Genomic DNA, 17,754 nt, shown 5'->3' on the forward strand with positions numbered 1-17,754 from the left:
CAACAGTACCATCAACCTTGGCAACTTCATTGGCTCCCACAGCTCCACTAGTTACATCACTTCGAGCTGTAACAACATCTACATCAGCAACAGGTTCAACAACAGCAGCAACTCAGCCAAGTGATGACGAAAGCAAATTGGTCAAAGCAATGGAGGACATGTCCATTCAGACCACAGAGATAAATAAACTAAAAGAACAAATAACAAATCTAGAGGATGAGAAGAAACTAGCACAGATTATGCACAAGAACGAAGTCCAGAAGTCAACTAGGTTGACTGAAAGAATGAAGAATTTAGAGAAAGAGCTAACATTGAAGGAGCCACTTGGCCAAGCTAAAGGACAACTATGGGCCAATATCATTGACTCTGTCAATGACATTTGGCCATCTATATAAGTCATCTTTGAACAAAATGATTTAGTCAAAGAGGCTACAGAAGCAATTCAGAGAGTTAAGGCTGAACTTGGAGACATGCCAGAAGAAGCCACAAGAATAATCCACTTCCTTAACTCTAAAAATAAATATGAATTGCAGGAGTTGGACATAGTTGACAAGAATGGCACCATACTAGAGGTGAAAAAAGTGCTCACCAAGAGGAATTTAATGATGAACCTTAAGGACAAATGCCAAACCATGTCGCTGACTATATACAGATTCATGGTTAAGTGTGATGCTTTAAGGCAGAAAGGTCTAGCAAATCCCTTGGTGATAAATGACAGATTGATGCCATAGGAAGACTACAACAGGAAAATCAGAGAGGTGGCAAGAGATCAAGCCAATAATTCCTCTATGAAGGGGATGCTTACATGAAAGGTTCTGTACCAGACATTTGAGAACCTATTTTACCTCCAGCATGAGGTAAACACATTTTTGTGAATAGGCCCACCTTTGCTAAGTACACAGAAGTAGATGAAATTTATAGGAAAATGGTAAATATTAAATTACCAGAAGCAGACATTTGGGAGAAATTAAACGACTTACTGTAAAAATGCAAAGTAAAAAGTGAAAACAGAGCAGTAAAGAAAAAACAGAAGGCCAGCTCAGATGAGAGTATCAGTTAAAAGACAAAGTAAAAAGAAGATTCAGCGTGGAAGACCAAGAAAAAAGGAGAATAAACAGCAAAAGATCAAAGAATATGACAACAGAGCCTAATAAATAGGGACAGATTGCAACAGTTGAATATCTGTCTCTATCTTCTTGCATGAAGATATTTCTTTTTCCTAGATTAATTCTGAAGACAGTTTGGGATATTTTGTAAACTATTTTTGTATAAATACTTCATAATTTGAAGTATTGAGGGTGGATTGCTAGACATTTCTATAGTTGTATTGATCTGGAACCTGAGGGTTATTGTACCAATTTTTCAAGTCAGCAGATTGGACTAAGTAATAAAGAGATTGCATCACAGGATTCATGTGATGAGATACTTCAGTGAAGTATTTTCTTTTGTCAAATTGTTAGTTTCTTAAGTATTTCACAAACTTGCATGTTATTTAAATTGAATGAATTAACTGGAATTATATTACAGAATTTGTTTAAGTACACTATGTCATGAACAGTTAATCATTTCAATGTTTTCTTCTGATATCCAGATTAGGTAATCCTTCATCTCTCCCTAGTTTTGATGGACCCCTACCATTTCCTTCATTATCTGGTTTAAGGAACCCTTAATTGCTCATTGAATTCGATTGAAAACCACTTCACCAACCAGCCTTAAGATCTGAATTTACTGAGCTTCCTTGCCCTGTAAACACTATATTTATAACTTGATTCATTCATGTTTGCTTGACACTTGACCCCATAGTCCAATGGTAAAATACATCCCTCTATCCATCTAAGTCAGTGATCCCACCACCAAATCTAAATCAAAACCCAAGTACAATCATAAGTAGCCTAAAATCAATTAACTAAACAAAGTTAAATCATAAAGAGAGAGCCCTCTCTGAGCATTAGGAAGGCTAGATCTTAATCTCCAAAGTAGGTTTGTGGTTACCTCTATCATTTCTTTCATAACAATTCTAGAGAAATTTTGGAGTGATAACATATTGGCAACCATACTGGGGAACACTCCTCAGTTTAATAACACTTTAAGGAAATATTAAATCTTATTTGTTGCCTCTTAAGGTCATTTTATAATTGTTAAAAAGTTTCATAAAACGATTAAAAAATTAAAATTCTGGCTTCCAAGAGAACACACTACACCAGGGAAAATCTAGATCCAAACCCTGCTACAATAGTTAATGACCCTAATAGAATTTTAAGTAAACCAAAAAGGGTAGAAACTCAAGGAAGTAGTAGTCAGTTAATTAAAAAAAATTCACTCCCCAAAGAATTATCAAGTTTAGAAGATATTCAGTTTGATTTATCATTTGAGCTTTCTCTGTTTAGAACCAAATCTGAAAATCCAATTCATGATACTGTAATAGACCCCAATTTTATTCAATTTAATGAGTAAAAAAAGGTGCCTATACATCCTGATTTAGATCAACATGTTTTAGATATGTTTGATAAACTAGAAGCTTTGACCTTAACCTTGATAATCCATATAGACAAGGCCTATCTTCAACAATCAGTGTAATTAGCTGCCTTAACTGTTTCTACCCTGAAATTTCTACGGAGTCTTCAAAAACTATAAATATAGCTTCATTTACTACCACCTCACCTATAATATCCACCACAGTTCATTTCCCTAAACCATTCATACATCAGCTTCATCTCCAACCAAACATATCAAGTTCATCTAGTTCATCTACAACCATATCAAGTCCTTCTTCAAGCACCACTAATTTGCCCCACAGTCAAACCAAAATCTCAGCCATGGCAGACAGATATGCGCCTTTGGTTTTACTAGGTCAACTACATGCCATGCCCCAAGACTATCAAAGTAAAATCTTTTTGTTTGATGTTATTGGTCAGTATACTTCCCAAAAACATGTGAATAAAATGATTGATTACTTTGAATTGCATGAGATTAATGAGTCTGATGTCCAAATGAGGCAATTTTCCCAAACACTGACAAGGGATGTTAAAAAATGGGTCAAAGGTTTACCCACTAATCATATTGTTGATTTAGCTGCTTTCCATGGATTGTTTATTGATAGATGGGAGAGAAAGAAAAACCCTCTGCAAATATTATCTGAATATGACAACATTAGAAGAGCTCCTAATGAATCAGTTCAGGATTATTGTACTAGGTTCAACAGTATCTAAAATGCAATCCCTGCTAATATTAAACCTCCACCAGACCTAGCATTAATCAAATTCCCTGATGGTTTTGACACTGATATGTCTTACCAATTGAGGGAAACAAATCCTGAAACATTGGAACAAATGCAAAGTAATGTTTTTAGTGTAGAAGCCAATTTTTTAGCTAAGAAAGCTAGGATGAGAAATTAGAAAAGAGTTGTCATTAAAGAGGAAACATCCACTTCAGATGGTAAAATATATATTCTAGCTAAAAGTGTAAAAAGGATAATGAATAGATTAGAAAACATGGAAAGAAAATCTCAATGGGAGAATCAAAAAGCACCCCCAATAAGAAACCCCAACTTTAGGAAAAATCCTAACACTGGAAAAAATGTTATACCATATCAGCAGATTAGACCTCCTTTCCAGGAAAACTATGTTGAGGGTGCACAAAACCATGAAGAAGAGGAGGATACCCAGATAAATCTATTAGGAATTAAAAATAAAGATGTCGTTCTTCTTACTGAGGTAGAACAGGAAATGTACATGTTACAACAATTGAAATTAGAATCTGTGGAGTCCTTTGACTACAAACAAGGTTATGAGCATGTTATCTATGAAGTTCACAAACAATATAGCCTTAGAAGCAAAAAGAATACTTAAATTCCCACTAAGAAATCAGTCCAAATCCGAACTAAAAAAATAACAGAAGATCCTGTGACCAAAGTTCTACAAATTATCTCTAGGGGAAGTCACGAGACACAACTTTCGCTGAAACTCAAACTGAAATTGTCAATCAAACTATCCCAAGTAAGAGAATTCAAAACAAAACTGCTGAAACAGAAACTGAGTTGCCAAATCCTGGAAAAGAAGATAAAGATACACAACCCAAATTTGCTAAGGAAGATCTCTTACAATCAGGAAAAACTCAATTTCCATTCAACATTAAGACTGAGATAGCCAAGTTGAAAATATCGGTTCCTTTGACCGAGCTAGTGAAAAATCAATCATACATAACACAAATCACTGAAATATTAAACATAGGTGAAGGAGAAGATGTAGTAAACCTTAATGATGATTAACTTGAGTTATTATTTGGTCCAAAAGTCAATGGAAAACATCAACAAGGGTGTATCCCTCCATTCTACATTAGCTTAAATGTTCATGATAAGATTTTACATAATGCTATGCTAGACTCAGGGGCATCCCATAACTTAATACCTAAAGCAATAATAGAGAGATTAAACTTAGATATCACCAGACCATACAAGGACCTGTTTTTCTTTAATACTAGCCAAGTCAAATGCCTTGACCTAATTAAAGATTTGTGTGTGACTCTAGTCTAGTAACTAGCAAAGAGTATTGTTATGGACATAGTAGTTGTTGATATCCCACCCAAGTATGCAATGCTATTATCTCACTCATGGGGAGCAAAATTGCAGGGATCTCTACAGCTGGACATGTCATATGCCACCATATCTATGTCTGGTTAGCAAAGAATACTTTATAGAGAAACATTGATGAAATACATGGTAAGTGGTTCAGAAAAACCACATAATTACCCCATATACTCCATGCATTCTGCTATGGACTCATTTATCTGGTACAATTCAGACAATGACAAAAATGAAATCACAGTTATAGAAGAAAAATACAAAGCACCTGATAGTGAAAGCATATTTCATGAGTCTCTATGGCATTTAGATTTTGATGGCTCTGTGAAAATATTAGGAGTAGGTGCAGGAGTTTGGATTCACAACATGGAAAATAATCAGTTTGAAGGTCATGCAATTAGATTAAACTTTAAATGCACAAACAACATGGCAGAATATGAAGCTTTAATCTTGGGACTACAAATTATAAGAAAACTTGGAACTAAGAGAGTTTCTATTATGGGAGATTCATAATTGATTATAAAACAAATTAAAGGAGAATACTCTGTGAATAATCCCAGACTTAGCCGATATAGAGAGATTTTCCTAGATCTAATTAAGGACCTTTGTGAAAATGATTTTGTTGCTATTCCCAGGAAACAAAACATGCAAGCTCACAGTTTGGCTAATTTTGTTAGCACTTGCAAACTACCTTTTCATCCCAACCAAAAGTACACAGTAGAAGTAAGACACAGACCTATTACACTTGACAATTTGAAATATTGGTAGATCTTTTCACAAGATTCTCAAATCTATGTTTTCATGAATGCTGAAGGAGAGTTTCAAAGTTGTAACATAGATATTGACTGTACAGCAGATAACATCATAGACAATAAATTAGATATAAATTCTTTAGATGTAGATAAACCCACTAGATTCACTAAAGAAGATATAGATAACTTAGAAAAAGTAGAAATAGAAGAAATAATCAATGATGATTCTGAGATTCTAAACCTTAAAAATAACTTTTTGCCTAAGGGATTAGTCCCATTAGAATATTTGTTTGATTCCAATGATGTAGCTAGGAAACAAAAAATGGAGCCTTTAAGAGCAAATGTAGAAGAATGTAACATAGGAACAGAAGAAACACCAAAGCTTATCAAAATATCCAAAGCATTACCTCCAGATGAAAAGCTAAGATACATAAGTATGTTAAAAGAGTTTGAATATATCTTTGCCTGGAGTTATGAAGACCTTAAGTCTTACGATACCAGCATTATTCAACATAAGATACCCATCAAAGAAGATCAGAAACCCTTTAAACAAAAGCTTAGGAGAATTAATCTAGTTCTTATGCCATTAATTGAAAAAGAAGTAAAAAGGATGTATGATGCACAAATCATAGCACCAATTAGATATTCAGGTTGGGTCTCTAATTTAGTCACTACTAGAAAGAAAACCGGAGAGATTAGACTCTGTGTTAATTTCAGGACTTGAGCAAAGTATCAATTAAAAAAAACTATCCTCTCCCTAAAATGGATCACATTCTTCAGAGGGTAGTAGGGTCATCCAAAATTTCATTGCTTGATGGATTCTCTAGATACAATCAAATCTTAGTTCAACCAGAGGATCAAGCAAAGACTGCATTTAGCACTCCCTGGGGTACTTTCATGTATTTAAAAATGCCTTTTAGATTGATGAATGCAGGAGAAACATTCCAAAGAGCTATGTACATAGATTTTGCAAAAGAAATCCATGACTTTCTAGTGGTTTACAAATATGACATCACAGTGTTTTCCAAATCGGATAATGAACATCTAGATCACCTAAGAAGAGTTTTTATTAAATGTAGAAAATTTGGCATTTCATTGAATCCCAAAAAGACACTCTTTGGTTTAGAAGAAGGTAAACTCTTGGGTCACATAATATCAAAATATGGAATTAGAATAGATCCAACTAGAATAGAGGCAATCCTGAACATCACTCATCCTAGAAACATCAAGGAATTACAATCATTTTTAGGCAAAATAAATTTTCTTAGGAGATTCATTTCTAACTTAGCAGAACTAATCGGAGAACTAAATAACATGTTAAAGAAAGACTCAGAACTTAAGTGGACAGTCGAGGCTAAACAGTCTTTTGAGGAAATCAAAGAAGCCCTTACTAAAACACCAGTCCTCATAAGTCCTGATTTCAAAAAATATTTTATAATTTTTTCTTTTGCTTCAGAACATACTATTGCAATAGTCTTGTTGCAAAAGAATGATCAAGGATATGAGTAGCCTATTGCATTTTAAAGCAAATATTTGAGAGATTCTACAATAAAGTACAACATAATGGAAAAACAAGCACTTGCTTTAGTAAAAGCTATTAAATATTTCAAAGTGTACATCTTGTATTCACACATTATTGCTTATGTTCCAAATTCAGTAGTAAAGGAAATTTTGACACAGAACGGGCCTGAAGGAAAGAGAGGCAAATGGATTTCCATTATTTTGGAATTTGACATAGAAATAAAGCCTACAAAACTTATCAAAGGCCAAGGTTTAGCTAAACTCTTGGTTGAATCGAATTGTCGGGCCTTAGATATAAATTTCATTGGTGCCCTAGATGATCAGGAAGAGATGGTGACTCCACAGATCAGTGAACCTTTCATAGATTCACCATGGTATGAAGATATCATATTTGTTTTACTAAACCTACAAGCTCCTCCTGGTTTATCTAAAACTAAAAGTAGATTTTTGAAAATGAAACCAATGAAATATTGTATCATAGACAATGCTTTATTTTGGAAAGATAATGGTGGCATTCTATTGAATTGTTTATTAAGAGATGAAGATGACAAAGTTGTGCAAGAATTTCATGCAAGATATTGCGGAGGACACTTACACTGGAAAACAATAGCTAACAAGATTTTAAGGGTAGGTTTTTACTAGCCCACCCTTTTTGCAGATGTCAAGAAATATGTGACCTCCTATCACAAGTGCCAAATATTTGAAGGCAAAAGGAAACTCTTTCCATTACCTCTCAAACCCATCTCCACAAAAATCCCTTTTCAACAATGGGGTTTATACTTCATTGGGGAAATTCACCCATCCTCCTCAGCCCAACATAAATGGATTTTGACAGCCACTGATTATTTTACTAAATGGATAGAAGCCATCCCTCCTAAACAAGCCACAGAATTTGTCATCATTTCATTCCTTGAGAACAACATCCTTTCTAGGTTTGGATGCCCACAAAAGCTCATTACTGATAATGTCGCTGCATTCAAATCCAAGAAAATGGTAGACTTTTGTAACAGATATCACATTACCCTTGGCCATTCCACTTCCTATTACCCTCAAGGTAATGGACTTGCAAAATCTTCAAACAAAAGCCTTCTCAATATCATCAAGAAATTGTTAGAAGACAATAAGAAGACATGGAACAAAAGGTTGGTTAATGCCTTATGGGTAGACAGACTAACTACCAAAAAATCCATTGGTACATCTCCTTACCAGCTAGTATATGGAATGGATGTTGTTTTTCCATCCTCTTTAGGAGTGCCAGTGATGAAAATAATTCAAGAGTTGCAAGTAGAACCAAATTATATCCAAAGGAGGATAAATCGGACAATACACTTGCAGCAAACCAGAGAAGAAGTCTATGTCAAATCACAAGTGATCCAAGATAAAATCAAAAATATTTTTGATAAGAAGACCAAAGCTGATGATTTTTACATAGGTGAGAAAGTACTCAAATGGGATTCTAGAAGAGAAGAAAAGGGTAAACATGGTAAATTTGATTTCCTATGGTGAGGCCCTTATATGATTTATGGTTACAGAGGTAACAATGCATTTTTCTTGAGACAATTAGATAGAACAGATCTACCAGGAGGACCAGTCAATGGTAGAATGTGAATGCTGAAGCATTGCTTATCAACAGATTAACAATAGTCCATTTTGCTTTGCTCATTGTATATAACATTGCAAAATTTAGATTGGATTGGATGGTAATCTTTTGAGGTTGAAGCCTGGAGAGAAGGCCCTGAGCTTTGAAAGATTTACCATCATATGTATGAATAAAGTAGATCACATAGGAGCATTTTAAGACAACTACAGCCAAATTTTCAAAGGCTACTGATCTTAAAGTTCTTAACATTTCACCAGGAAATGTCATCCCCATGTGGAGCCATTGTTAGGGTCCTATAATAATAGGATTCATAATTTTGAATTGGCTATGGTTAGTCTTGTAATATTGTACATACTTTTGCTTTCTGCAAAATGTTTTCCCATATTAAAATTTAAAAAATGTAAAGAGAGTATGTCCTAAAAAAATAATCAAAGGACAAAAAGAAAGAAAAAGATCAAAACAGTAAAAAATATGAACCCCAAAGAAGAGATAAGAATAGATCATTAAAGTGTGCAAATTCAAATGCCACTTCTTTTAATTTACTTTGCAAATAAGATTGTGTGTAGTTTGTCAAAAATGACACAATCCATGATGGTCAAATAAGTTTAATATTGACTCATTCATGCTTTAAATTTTATGTTGATAGATAGAGAATAAAGATTTAGCCAAATTATTTAATCTTGGCAGATCAGTAGTTAGGTAGAGAATAATAATGAGCTCATCAATTTAATCTGAGCCATTGGAAGTTATAAGGTTAGAATTAAATGGTTTGATTATCAAAAGAAAATGAATAAAGGGTCATCAAGCTCAAATGCACCCAATGAATGAAGAGAAAATGCTAGGGTAAATAAAGAGTAGGTAGAAGAAATGTTGCAAGTGCACAAGGTTTCTAAGTCAAAAGCACATTCATCATGCTTAATCCTATGTTTCATGTGCAGGAGGAATTGTGAAAAAGAAATGATATTCACCAAAGCTTGTTTACTAATTTCCCCTCATTTCACTACACTCCCACATACTTATTTGCTAATTTCCCTCATTTATCCCTTCATTACCTGTAAATACCCTTTCCCCTCATTTTTACATGTTACCCTTTGGTTTCACACATATCCCAAGACATTACCCTTAAAAAATCATTCCCCCTTCCCAAAACCCCTTTCCCTAGTGAGAAACACATTTCCATCACAAATAATACTTTCCCCCTTATTAATTTCCCTTTTCCCCTTAAAAACCCACAAAACCCTTTATCCTTAGTTTTTCCTAAAGTCTCGCTTTATAAATCCCCACGTTATAATTTCTCGACACCCTTTTAACCCACCAACACTTGGTGCAGTTAAAAAACCACATCAGGTAACCCATGGTCCCACCTTTAATTAACTTGCTGCTTATATTTAAATCCCGTCATTAGTTTGTTAATTAATTACAATTATTTGTAATTAGACCCCGGTTCCCGCCAACCACTTTCCTGACTCCATCCATGCAACTTCACTGCATGATATCCCTCCGATCTCCCACCCCCAGATCCAACAACGCACAACCATATCCCGCAGATTCATCGTCTGATAGTTAACGGCCTGAGAGCACGCAAGATTCGTGGTTTTAGCCGAGCGTTGTTTGGCTACGTGGCAGCACCAAGTTATATCACGTGCTCGCGGAAAATACTGCCTGCCATCCAAAAGTGGTCTGATATCGCCAAAAACCACCTCCCCGCCTAAACCAAAACTTGCCCACTGTTCATTAAATAAATCTCGCACCAAAATGTAACTGTTATTGGTTAAAAGGCCGAAAAAGCTCTGATTTTCTATTTTCGCTCGTTTTCACTGTAAACCTCTGATAAACCAATTCTGACACCCTGAACCTCTGAGCGACCAATTTAGCCACCTTTTGCCACCTAATGATGCTGTGGGCACCAAATTGAAGCAGCGAATAGCTAGTTCAAGCCTCAGTACCCTCTGCAGCTACCATAGAACCCTGTTTGCATACCAAACCGTCAAATTTCCAGGTACTCCTAATATAACCAGAACATCCCTGTAATTTTAAATTGTACACAGTAATTATCCAAGGTTAATTAATTAAATTATTTAAAAGGCCTTCCTAAATTGAAGAGAAACCTACTGTGCACCCAAACCCCTTTTTACAGACAGTTATTACCCTCCCCACTATTCTAGAGCTTCTAAACCTTACTCGTAAAGCCACATAAATACTAATTCAGTTCAATATACCAAATCATGGCTTCCCAAACCTCTCTGGATGTAAGACCTCTGCAAGCCCCTCACTTGGATATTGACCACCTTCCATTAGCTGACAAAGAATTTCAAATCAAGGACACTACTTCCCCTGCGTACCTACTGAAACTGCACTGCTGGAGTAAAGACATGTTTTTGAACCAGAATGATTACATTCACCTATGGGTATCCAATTTCCCCAAGTACTTGTTCCTAGAAGTACACCCATTCTCAGAAATCATCCACTTCTGCCAAGCTTGTTATGTTCCCAGTCAAAGATCCATAGTCACCCCTGACCAACAGGTTTTATTCACTATTACAGCAGAATCAATAAATCAAATGCTGCAGATCCATCCAGGCCCAAATGAGACCCCACTTTCCATTGAAGGTTTACTTGAACTCTACATAAAGCTAGACCTTCCCAAGAAAGCTCAAATCTTTCAGACTTTCATCATTGAAGAGTCTCACACTCCAACAAATAGTCCTCCATATGCTGCCACCATTTTTTTTTAGAGAGGCAGACAAATTATAACCATGCTCTCTTGCATTCTAGGGTACACCACAGATGAACATGTGGATGAGGTTGTCCTTGCTTTCCTTTCTATCTTTTGCCCAAGTAAGCCTCCTGCTACAATTTACAACTATGCTAAGTTCATAGCAGACATAATCCATGAACAGTTCATTAGACTGCGAAATGAGAGAGTCTTCAAATATTCATCAGTAGTATTTCATATGTTCTTATACTTTTAGTCAAACAAATTTCCAGTCAGCATTCAGAAGTTAGAAACCAAAGGAAATCCAAGATCTGTCATCTATTGGAAACAAATGATCTAAAGATACTCCACTGTTTTTTACTATAAAGAGTTCATTGACTCTTTTGTTCATCTAGTTATAAATATGCTAACCAGTAGCTATCAACCCAGGATCAGTCAAGAGATTAAGAGAGTTTTACAGTTGGCAAAGAATAGCAGAGTGGGAGACCGGTATCTATACCAGGACCACACGGAAATCAGGATATATGGATGCCAACTTACTCCCTACAAACTGCCCAAATACCTCCCAATGAGGATATTTTCATTAGGGTACTTTGGGAAACTCATAAACTCTGATGAAGTTAATTTCCTCTCAGCTAGGAAGAAGATCCAGTTTAAAATGAAAAATCAATTGGACCACTTTATTTGTAATAATAGGGAAGCTCAACCACAATTATACATCCCTTTTTAGCTAAATGGCCTACACTTATGAAGGAACACAAGGTGTTTTAGGGATGAGGAGCGCGGTATCACTCTTTCTAGGGTTTTTGTAAACCATGCTACGGCAGACTCCTCCTGACTGAGGTAAGCTTTGATAGACTCTGGTCGATCTGTGGCCTTACATTTTCTGCAGATATTCGTAGGAATAATGAATCCCCCTCAGGGGGAGGGCGACGCGCCTCCCCCAAAGGACGACGACAAAAAGCAACTAGCTGAAGATAACGACAATGCAGAGATGCAGAATGAGGGTAATAAGGATAATAATGTACATCGGGACAAAGATCAGGATCAGCAGGATCAACCCAAGGTGAGCTCATCCACATGCAAGCCAGTCGCCACTCAAAGGCCAAAAGTAGAATTTCCAAGCCATCGAATCAATGCCAGAATACAGTTCATGAGGGATCATGCGTTAATAGGCAAGTTCATCGGACTGTGGCTGACTGAGAAAGCACTGAGAGGCTGGATAACCTCCAAATGGAACCCAAAGGGTCACATTACTCTGCAACTAGGGCCAAAAGGTTTTTTCACAGCCATATTTAACTGCTTGGAGGATCGAAACAGGGTTTTGGACGGAGGGCCATACTTCTTCAACGCCGCGGGCCTGTATCTCAGAGGATGGGTAGAACGTTTCAATCCTGACAAGGAAGATCTCAGTTGGGCTCCTGTTTGGATAAGGCTTTACTCTCTTCCATGGGAATATTGGGAGGAAGACTCCTTGCAAGAAATCGGAAATGCTCTGGGTGAATTCATCAAAGTGGCAGAGGAAACAAAACTATGCAGATACACATCATATGCCCGAATCTGTGTCTACATGAACCTCAAGCAAGCCCTGCCAGATGCGGTAAGTTTATTTCATGATGATATTGAATGGGTTCAGCTGATAGATTATGAGCATGTACCGTTTCGATGTAGGAAATGTCATGATCTGGGCCATCTATTCAGGGACTGTCCTCTAAATAGAAAACCCCCATCCCAAATGTCCCCAGACAAACCTGCTCCTGATGGGTTTACCAAAGTGGTTAACCGCAGAAGAAACCATAAGAAATCGGTAGCCAATACCAGGACGCATCCAGCTAGTTCCTCCAAACCTTCAACTAGCAATAGCTTTGCTGCTCTGGCAAGTAATGATGATCCTGAGTTCGAAAATCCCTCTCCTTCTGAGAAGGAAACCACTAAAGAAAAACAAAAAGTGGCCTTACCGCTCCCAGAGGAGAGGCTGATTAGCAAATCTCTCCCCCATACCCAGATCAAAACCCCAGCCTGGAATTTTCAAGGAATGGAGGTTGATAATACAGCACCCAGCCCAAGGGCAGCAAATGAAACAACTGAAGACTTACAAGAATCCCAATACATGGAGGAAGATCTTGAGAACATAGACATTGGTGAACTTGATATCTTAGGCCTAGAGCAGGCATGCAAAACAAAGAATTTTGATAAAATCCCAGATCGGCAAGTAGACAACCTGGTGGAGGTCCTAACGCGAGCACAAAAGAATCACTCTCTTGGGGTCTAGATTGGAAGTTCTTGGGATGGAAAGTTTATTACCAAAGACAGCAAAAAGCGGGGGAGGAAAACCACTCTCCAAAGAACTATCAGAATAGGAGAAGTGTTAGTAGAGTCTGGCAGATACTCTAAGCTAACTAAGTACTTCAACATCAACCCCAACCCTTCCCAATGAAGTTGATCTCATGGAACATTAGAGGGCTCAATAGCCCTAGGAAAGGTAGACTACTCAAAAACATGATCATGCAGGAAAAACTGCAAATCCTTTTCTTGCAAGAAACAAAATGCAACTCAACAATTTTGGATAAAATTGCAGCAAAAGCCTGGCCAGGTGGGATGGTAACTGCAGTAGATGCTCAAGGGGCGTCTGGTGGCCTTGCAATTTTATGGGATGCGTGGACTATCGGTCTCAGTAATATACATGCAAACAAGAACTTCATCCAAGCAATATTTCACATAAATGGCACTAACATTTATGGTCATATGACTAATGTGTATTTCCCTCAGGAAACTATGCACAAAGTTGAAATCCTGGACACCCTATCGGAACTCAACTCAAATAGGGCGCACCCTTTATGGATTTCTTGAGGCGACTTCAATATGATTGCAAGGCTGGAAGAAAAAAAAGGAGGGAGAAACAGAGGCAACAGAGATGGGAATCACCTAAAAGACTTCATTCAGAATAACTGGCTAATTGATATCCCATCTAATAATGGTTCGTTCACTTGGAATAACAAAAGAGAAGGATCGCATCAGATTGCTTCGCGCCTTGACAGATTCCTATTATCAGATAATGCAATTCACTTGGGTGGAGAATTTGTAGCTTCTATCCTGCCGATATCGGGTTCCGATCACTGGCCTATAGCCCTTCAGTGGAACCGCCCCGGTCACAACATTCGGCGACCGTTTCGTTTTGAAGCCTTCTGGATGTCTCATCCGGACTTCAATAAGTTAGTCAATTCAACATGGAGCAATTTTTCCCCTTCTAATGGCTCCAGGATGTCTCAATTCCAGCAGAAGCTCAAGCACCTCAAAGGCAAAATCAAACACTGGAACCACACTTCTTTTGGTAACATCTTTCAAGCTTAGAATGCCCTCAATCAAGACATGAAGAATTTGCAGCAGAAGATCATAATCGAAGGACGATTTGAGGACCTAACAAAACAGGAACAAATTCTTGAAGCACAAATCTTAGCAAGAGCAAAACAGGAGGAAACTTTATGGCGACAGAAATCAAGAATAAAGTGGTTGAAGGACGGAGAAAAAAATACAAAGTTTTTTCACAGAACCACCGTTCAGCGCAGAATGAACAACAACATATCCCACATTCAAAATGAGCAGGGAGCAAGGATTGAAACTCATGAAGGTATTGAAAGTGAATTCCTCAATTATTTCAAGCAAACACATCAAGATCCAAACATAGACAGAACGCCTGCTATTGACAAAATTTTGAGGAACATACCCAAACTTATCACAGAGGAGCATAATCAACTCCTTCTCCGACCCATAGACCTTCAGGAAGTTGAAAATGCAGTGCATCAATTGAAAGCTGGCAAAGCGCCGGGTCCGGATGGATTTACCTCAAACTTTTTTCACAACTTTTGGGACCTGATCAAACTGGAGGTTTGGCAAGTGGTGGAGGAATCACGTACATTAAGATGGATGTTCCCTGGGTTGAATGCCACTTTCATTGCGTTGATTCCCAAGGAAGTGGAGCCCAGCACACCTGATAAGTATAGACCTATCGCTCTATGCAATATTATTTATAAAATTGTATCCAAAATTATTGCCTCCAGACTGAAATTACTGCTTCCTCTCATCATCTCGCCTGAGCAATCTGGCTATGTAGAAGGTCGGCAGATAACAGATGGAATTATTTTAACTCATGAAATAATCCATTCACTGAAGCAATCCAAGAAACCAGGTATGCTACTCAAAATTGACTTATCCAAGGCATTTGATAGCTTAAGTTGGATTTACATTCAGAAAATTCTAACAACTTTTGGCTTTGCTCCCCCTTGGGTAAGGTGGATTATGAGTTTGTTATCTTCTTCTTTCTTTTCGGTGCTCATCAATGGCATACCTTCGCCCACCTTTCGTCCCTCCAGGGGTATCAGGCAAGGAGATCCCCTGTCTCCCTTCCTTTTTGTCATTATGGCAGAAGGACTGGGTCAGAGCATCAAATCAGCCCTGCATTCTCAGCTTCTCAAAGGCTTATCCTTTCTCAACTCCCCCACGTTTTCTCATCAGCAATTTGTTGATGACAACATGCTATTCGGCCATCCATCTGTTCAGGAAGCCCATCAACTCAAAGCTCTCCTGTCAGACTTTTCCGAAGCCTCTGGAGCCAATGTTAATAAAGTCAAGTCTCAAATTTTCTTCTTCAACACTCCTGCAATTACCCAAAATGCCATAGCGCGTATTCTTGGCTTCACCATTGCCGTTCTTCCATCCAAATATCTAGGAGCGCCTCTAACTGCCTCGGCTCTTAAGCACTCCTCTTGGAAAATCCTCTTAGAAAAGCTAGAGGCTCGTCTCTTTCTTTGGACTCACAGGGCTCTTAACATGGCCAGCAGATTAGTTCTTATTAAAGCTGTTCTTCATTCCATGCCGCTTTACCTTTTTTCTATCTTGGCTGCTCCCAAATGGGTTCTCAAGGAAATCAAGAAGCTCCAACGCAACTTCTTATGGGGCAGCTCTGGCCCCACTCGTAAATGGGCTCTTGTCAAATGGGATAAAGTCTGTCTTCCGAAGAAGGCTGGGGGCATTGGTCTAAGGGACCCGTCACATAGTAACGAAGTCATGGGAGCCAAAATTTGGTGGAGATGGCTCTATGCTCCTATCACTCCCTGGGCTTTACTATGGACTGCTAAATATGCAAGCAACTGCCCAATTGAAGAACGAATACGAATGTCAGAAGTAGGCATGGGATCAGTGATATGGAATTCGGCCAAACAACACAAGAACCTAATTCAACAGCATAGTTTTTGGGAAATCAAGAATGGCAACACAGCTAGATTCTGGGAGGACTCATGGCAGCACCTATAAAAGCTTAAGGACTCACTCTCTCACCTTCACTTACCGGAGCAGGATCTGCATGAGTTAGACAAGGTTAGTTAATTTTGGAAGCCATCTTCCACACAAGGTTATAGAAGATGGGTTGACGCAAATCAAATTCTAAGGCACGACACTGAACAGGTACAAAACTCTCTCTTTTCAGAATTACGGAAAAGGCAAATACTTTTTTCGGAAGGAATGGATATTCTTAGGTGGGGATATGAAGAAAAAGGCACTTTTACCACAAAGGAAGCTTACAACATAATCATCAAGGAATGCATAGTCAAAGATGTACTATGGGGCAAAGTCTGGGATCCTTCCAATTGGCCGAAGGTCTCCACCTTTCTCTGGCTCCTATGTCAAAACAAAATTCTCACTTGGGATAACCTCAAGAAAAGAGACTTTCATGGCCCCTCCATGTGTCCCAACTGCAAGCAAGAAGAGGAATCTGCCATACATCTTATGCAAACCTGTCACATTGGGCGCAAGCTATGGGAAAAAGTTAGCTTTCGCTGCCAAAAAGAAGGCAGAATTCATGGGGACATCAAAGCTACAGTTCGCAATTGGAACCAGTCACCGTATCAAAGCAAACTCCTAAACACTCTATGGAAGCTTATTCCTGGACTCCTAATGTGGAACATCTGGAAGGAAAGGAATCGCAGGATATTCAAGGACCAATCCATGTCTATAGAGAATCTCTGGACCATCTTATGCCAAAATATTAAAGAATCCCTCTCCATCATTTCTTGGTCCCAGGAAGATTTTCCTTCGCTGCCGCAAGAACAATCCATCTAGGCAAACTGGAATATTCATTTGAATCAAGAACCTATATCCAAAGAAAACACACCTCCGAGTGGTCGACTGCCCACAAAATGGATCCCACCCCCCAACAACATGATTCAGCTTAACTTCGATGGAGCCTCAAAAGGCAATCCAGGAAGCTTAGGATTCGGAGGGGTCTTCAGAGATCATCAGGGAACTCCTCTACTGCTTTTTCTTGGCTCAAAAGGCTGGGATACCAACAACTCAGCGGAATTGGAAGGCTTATGGCAAGGTCTCACCTTAGCACATGACAGAGGATTTTTTCCGCTTATCATAGAAGGGGATTCACAGATCATTATAAATATGGTCACAAAAATCATGCAGGGAACTCCCTCGCATAAGGTTGGCAACAACTGGCGAATGGCACAAAGGCTTGAGCTCATTGATAGATGGCTTTCTCGACACAGGGCCATTTCCTTCAAGCATACTCGTCGAGAAGGAAACA

General features: G+C 38.1%; 2 protein-coding genes across 2 annotated transcripts in view; both read left to right on the forward strand.

Annotated features, from left to right (window-relative positions):
- LOC149193447 (uncharacterized) overlaps positions 1 to 17,754 on the forward strand; it is a 100,566-nt gene that overhangs the window by 43,040 nt on the left and 39,772 nt on the right. The window lies entirely within an intron of this gene.
- LOC149193448 (uncharacterized) lies at positions 14,031 to 14,519 on the forward strand. The gene has a single exon (XM_089407313.1). It carries the CDS (start codon positions 14,031 to 14,033, stop codon positions 14,517 to 14,519), a length of 489 nt encoding a protein of 162 aa, XP_089263439.1.

The sequence above is a fragment of the Pinus tabuliformis genome, chromosome 2_2 (assembly GCF_031772625.1).
Source record: "Pinus tabuliformis cultivar Carrire ecotype Pingquan chromosome 2_2, CPIR1, whole genome shotgun sequence".
Classification (NCBI taxonomy): domain Eukaryota; kingdom Viridiplantae; phylum Streptophyta; class Pinopsida; order Pinales; family Pinaceae; genus Pinus; species Pinus tabuliformis.

Excerpts from the sequence above, each read along its gene's own strand:
- LOC149193448 (XM_089407313.1), top strand. The coding sequence starts at position 14,031 with ATGATTGCAAGGCTGGAAGAAAAAAAAGGAGGGAGAAACAGAGGCAAC.